The sequence below is a fragment of the Adiantum capillus-veneris genome, chromosome 8 (genome assembly GCF_014529385.1).
Source record: "Adiantum capillus-veneris isolate H3 chromosome 8, ASM1452938v2, whole genome shotgun sequence".
In the NCBI taxonomy this organism is placed as follows: domain Eukaryota; kingdom Viridiplantae; phylum Streptophyta; class Polypodiopsida; order Polypodiales; family Pteridaceae; genus Adiantum; species Adiantum capillus-veneris.
Genome location: NC_140938.1, coordinates 116,191,769 through 116,197,768, shown reverse-complemented (window position 1 = coordinate 116,197,768; position 6,000 = coordinate 116,191,769). Strand labels below are relative to the sequence as shown.

General features: G+C 42.5%; 1 protein-coding gene across 4 annotated transcripts in view; it reads right to left on the bottom strand.

Moving 5' to 3' along the window:
- Positions 1-211: 211 nt before the first annotated feature.
- The window catches only part of LOC147452816 (transcription factor bHLH155-like), a 70,799-nt gene continuing 65,010 nt past the window's right edge, over positions 212-6,000 (bottom strand). For 3 of the 4 annotated variants that reach the window (XM_086518409.1, XM_086518410.1, XM_086518412.1), the window contains 5 exons: positions 2,713-4,533; positions 2,484-2,585; positions 1,297-1,404; positions 1,090-1,215; positions 212-1,005 (listed from right to left, as the gene is read on the bottom strand). In XM_086518409.1, the coding sequence (XP_086374535.1) occupies positions 847-1,005; positions 1,090-1,215; positions 1,297-1,404; positions 2,484-2,585; positions 2,713-4,533 (2,316 nt within the window). In that variant the 3' untranslated portion in view covers positions 212-846. Of the gene's footprint in view, positions 1,006-1,089; positions 1,216-1,296; positions 1,405-2,483; positions 2,586-2,712; positions 4,534-6,000 lie in introns of those variants that run through there. The other variant, XM_086518411.1, reaches the window with a different exon arrangement.

The window sequence follows — 6,000 nt, the reverse complement described above, 5'->3', positions numbered from 1 at the left end:
CCCCTGCGCGACCTGGGGTACAGAGAGTCCACCCACGACCTGGGCTGCGGGGCCCTGTGCAGAGAGAGAGAGAGAGAGTATTGATTCACAGGATTAAGTTTAGGAAGACTTCTATGAAGGAAGCAGAGTTTGGACAGGACCTCAAGGATGTCAGTGTTAATTGTAGAGAGAGAGAGAGAGAGAGAGAGAGAGAGAGAGAGAGAGCAGCATGTACATCTCAACCTCGAATACAAATTAACCAGTCCTGCAACTCCCAACACTCAAATCAGCCCATGTAGACACTGGCTTCATGATGGGAGCCAAAAAAAATGCACTCTATTTGAGTATAATATTACATCCTTTATACAGTGTGTCTATGTAACAAGCAAGTACAACCTCCATACTGTTTAAACAGGTCATTGCTGTAGCCTCTGGCAATCTGTCAACAAATGGTTGCTGAAGAATCTTCAGTAACCAGCACCCCTAAAGCAGTTCGATTAAGGTATCAACTGGTTTCACCTTGTAGCTTCATGAAAGCCTTCACCAACACTTTCTCTTCGCTTGCTGTCACCCAAAATGCCCTTGTGATCCAGTTCGTAGAAATGCCCCCTTGTACATCTCTGCATGAGCCGGATAACCCATGGGCCAAACTTTTAGGCTGGCCTGATATGAAGGATACATCCAGCCACTAATGACCATGGGCCAGTGAACGATAAGGTTGATGAAGAGCAGATAAAGAGCAAATCTACTCCCAAGGGCATGTTGATAGCTGGATCCAATGTTGAGGCATAAACTTGCCATGCAAAGGCTGCTCTACAAAAGGCATCCTGCTTATACAACAAACCCAATCAAGGCAAGCCTCCCTCGTCACTTTTTGCCAGAGGCTGCATAGGAAGTGCTACTATCAAGCTTCACTGCTGTCGACTGACTTGCCATGGTCATCGAGGAGGAGCTGCTGTTGTTATCAAGGTGCAGCCGTTGTATCAATGGAACCAAGACATCAACTCGTTGAATATCACGATTTGCCTGCATCCAGACATCGATCTTTTAATGATATCAAGAAGGCATTCTGAAGTCGCTTTAACAGCAATGACCATCTCTAGAGCTCACCTCAACAATAAACCTCGCCCAATACTTGTCTCCATGAGACTCCAAAGAGCCTCTTAGGATTGTCAGCCCTAAATTTCGGATGATGTCTGCCATTTCCAGAAATAAGCCACTTTCTTCACACATCATCTGTACATTATACAAGAGGAGAGAAACATTGATACACAATTTCTTCGCACAAACAAAGTAGAGCAATTTTTACATGCTCACCTCTACAAGCATCTGCCGAGGTTGACTCAGGTCCTTAACCACAATGGGATATCTTTTCTCCTGGCTTCCTAAATCTAAAGCCCAGGTTGCACCACTGTCTGGATCCTCCTGCACCATATATTGCAACTATTTCAAATGAAGTCACGGTGTAAAGTAATGGTCAGCCAAATATAACTGAACTGACGAAGGCCATTGGTGCACACGGCCCCTATTCCAAGTTTAGTCTAATAAATTACTTGCGCACACCAAGTTTTGACCCCTCCCTAGTACTCTGGACACCGTAAAACGGGGGTAAAACAGAAGAAAGGTTATGGTACAAAAACAAACTTTTGCAGTTTCTGGAATTGCAAAAACCAGGAAGTGATATTTCATTGAAGAAGCAAATTTAGTGAGGTGCATAAGGAGGAGTAGGCTCTAGCAGGCTGAGTTTGTAGGCATCGCCTGCTTGTAACGCCACAACGTTTTAGTACATCCTAGGTGTCAGACGACTTCAGTCTGCAAAAAAACAGGGGCCACTTCTGGAGACTGCACTCCTTTGAGTTCAATCTAGCAAAAAACAGGGGCCACTTCTGGAGATTGCACTCCTTTGAGTTCAATCTAGCCTTAAATAGTATGTTTATCAATCCGTGGAACAACAGTTGTCGACCAATTTTATTAATGATCTATGTCAATAATGTACACGTGTGGCAAGCTTATGTATATAGATCCCTCGAGAGATTTTTTTTTTTTGAAGGGGCTTTGTGAAGGGGGAAAGTCTCGTAATCCAGATCTTAAATGAAATTTTCTTTTGGGTTTCTTTTCATGTTTTACTTCCAGGAAAGCTACTTGAGAAAACCCCTTCTTAAACGAGTCAGAGATTTGTTTGAACACCCTTGCACATGAAATCCAGACAGCTCCCTGTAAGCAAAGAGTTACTTACTATCATGGTAACATGGGATGCGTCGTCCCATGTTACCATGCTTAGTATTTACATCCTTGAAGCCCTAAGCCATCCAGTGATGAGCGAACATGCAGGTATGTACACAAAGCACAAGTACAGTCATACTTGCAACAATGACCTTGTATGTCTATGCAAAACAGTAACAAACAGGCACCTTGTCAGTTCTCCATCATAGCTGTATTCAGTGATACGTGGCATTTTTGAGTTCAACAAAAATCATATTGATACCAACACAATGTGTACTTACCTTGAGCTCCCCTGTGTTCTTCAATTGATCAGCATGTAAAGTAACACTATGCAGAAATAGCATATGTTTGATGGTCTTCTCCAGCAATGCATCTATGCTGCACTGGAGGACAAATAAATACCACAAAAACATGAAATAAAATACAATGTAATGAAATAAAACAAAATGTTAAGTCTGCAAAAGGCCTAAAAAGATATATGAAAAGGAAAACCCCGAAGGATGCACTTACCTTAGACCCATTTGGAACAATGTCTCTCAACTCTCGAACGCGATCTTGTATCTGTTGTCTATCTTTGGGTCGTGGTCTGGCACTCTCCCCAGACCTCGACCTTTTTTTGCTAGATTTAGAGAGTTCTTCTGACCTCTTTGACTGAGAAAGCACCCTTTGAGTATCATCTGACTTGAAGCTTTGCCCTTCATCTGTCCAGCTATGGACAGACACATTTGTTTGTGTGTCACTAGAAACACACAAGTTCTGAAGACTCTGTAGGTTTCTTAAAACACCATTTGAATTGCCGTGGTATCTAATATCGTGCTGTGGTAGAGTTTGCATAATCTTCCCAGAGATAGAGGAGCTGGATGCCGGCTCTGTCTCTTGAGTGATGTGTAGGGAAGGCAGCCCACAAGTTACATTGGAGAATGCATTATGAGCAGTAAAGCTGGCCTCCGTATTTGAGGAACGATTGGTTGAAGCACCACCAACAATAGCATCCAGCAGAGGCTCTGGCTTGCTCTCCAGAGGACCCAACCTTTCATATGGGTTTTCACTAACGAGTTTTGTTCCCCAGTCTGTGACCATCTCGCTTGGCGGCATAGATGCATTTTCAGCAGGTTTCAATGCAAGCTCCTCGCTTTTCTGCCCGCCACCCAAATTCGGCACCTCGGCTACACCCCCTTTCCAAAAGGCGGGACCTAAAGCTTGAGAAAGCTCATCTCCAATAGCAAAAGAGCTATCCCAGGTACCCGTTTCCTCTTTACAAAATGAAGCTAGAAAATTTTCAAGCTCATCAAGGGTATTAACATCACTTTGCCCAGCATTATTATGCAAGTTGGCCTCTCTTTCACTGTAGTGACTTCCATGTTTGCTACCATCATGTTTGCTATTAAATCCAGTATTGCCATAACCATGGTCCTTAGTTGGTGCTACAAACAACTTAGCAGGGAATTGAGAAGCCACATTAAATGCTGCTGTATGGTAATCCTTGTTAACAAAATGCTCCTTATTGACCACCTTCGAAGCAACAGATGACAAGCCGGCAGATTTAAAGGCTGTGTCACTAGTGTTTAAACAAATAAGATGTTGCAGACCAGCACTAAAAAAGCCGTTGGGAAAGCCCTCCTCTTGTTTTGTGTCAGGCGTACTGCACATTGTGAGCGTCTTCTTGAAAGGATGATCTTCTTGCATACGTGCACAAAACTTATCTACAAGACTTCCCCCACGAGTTGTTACTGCATGGTCTCTTTTAGGATCAGTATGCAAACCACTAGATATACCCTCAGCTGCCAAACTCGTCCAAGTTGAATCTTTGTGTTTCCCTGAACTTCTGTCATCAAGAACATGGCTCTTCAGATTGTCACAAGGTAGCATGCTTTTACTAACAATTGATGCCACGTCAATATGTGGAACATTCGCGCCCACTGGGTTTGTTTGAGGCCCTAATGCTGCTGAGGAGTGTTTGATACATTGAGGCTCAGCCACCACCTTCACTGACTGCTGAAACTGCAGTTCTTCAGCTCCAGACATAGGCCCACCTATAGACTGCAGTCCCTGTAACTTAGCAGCCGCCACAGGGGTTGCATGTGTCCCAAGCTTCTGCCAATGGACAGCATCCTCAATATTCCTTAGTAAAGGATGACTATGCTCTGCTGCTATAGGCTTCTTCGTTATTGTAGATGGGTTTGGCGGATAAAAAAAGGGAGGCTTGTTTGTGTATGCAGATCTGGCCCCTTGCCCTTCCAAAACCAATTCAGGCTTAGGTGTTGATGGTGCTGTTTGCAAGGCACTAAAGACTGATTTGACATGATCAATCCATTTCAGATCCTCCATTATCTGGCAAAACATTTCCCAAAGAAACGTTTACGCACGTTGGCGACAATATGAGACGATAACAACTTTATGGGAATGTGCTTATATGTAGAATTATGATGAATGTACTCTGAAAGACTGAAATTAAGCTATCCAAACATGACAATTTATCTTTAAAAAGGAAAATCGCTTAAACTTTGTGAGCCTCACTGGATATTATTTAATTACCAACCACAAGCAGATAATGGACAAAGGGATCTGAATAAGAAACTGAATGACAAATAGTTAAAACACTAAATGAAGAGCCAACAAGCCACTCTAACTGATAGTACCACCTCAAGCACAACTAAAATTCAAAAATTTTGAAGGGGTAAAATGAATTCTCATCTAAACAAATAGAGCCACTCTCTGGCCTCATTATGTCATTATATTCTGTGACAAAAGCAGCATGATTCAAACAAGGCTGTATGGATAGCTATTATCAGAGTCCATCTCTTAATCAAAAGGCCCTTGTTACTAATGCGACGACATTAATTGCAAAAGACATGCCTCGAGTTCACGAAGACAGTCCTAAAAGGATTCATGGCCTGAGGTCAAATATGTGTGGAGTATGCAGAAAGAGTTCACAAAGACTGTCCTAAAAGGATTCATGGCCTGAGGTCAAATATGTGTGGAGTATGCAAAAAATCAATCTGTCTCAGTGAGCAATCTTTAAACACACTTATGCTTTTCTTTGCTCCAAAACAGAAATAAAATAGTCCTTATTGAAGAAATGTCAAACTCATTCCACTTGGTTCAGTACGAGGGATTCACTTGCATTCACCAATGGTACTCTTTGGCATTCAAACTCTCGGCTTTATAACTGAGGAGTCCAGGAGTTTGTTCCAAGCCTCCTTTATATAATCAAATTGACATTCTAGAGTTTCATGAGACCACACTTGGCTAGCGGCCATATAGTCTACGTCCATGTCCAACATTTACCATTAGACTTGGATGCGTCTACTAGTCATCATATCCTAATCCAACATTTCACATTAGACTCATCCAGATGTCTGATGCACTAGTACAATCAGAGAAGCAATGCTGCAATCTGCAGACATTCATCTCACAAACTCAACCATTTAGCAAAGTCTATCATTACCAAAAATCTGAAGAGTTAACAGTGTCACACATCCTTTACGTACATACATAGAAGTCCCATAGGCAGAGTACTTACTACTTGACAACTCAATACCTCTTGGCATGCTCAAAAGCTACTAAATTACTACCAGATAATGTAGTTGGCCTCTTGACATGCAGCAGACATTGCATTGGACTCAGCTCCAAACCAAAAGCCTCAGGGTACAGATCCACAAATGAGTGTGATCTGCCAAGTCCCTCTCCTCCAACCACTTGGCATCTAAAGCTGGGTACTTCCGGAACTTCACAAAGTAGTTTGTCTTATACTCTGCAGCTCGAAAAACAGGCAGGTTGGCCTGTGTAGATGAACAT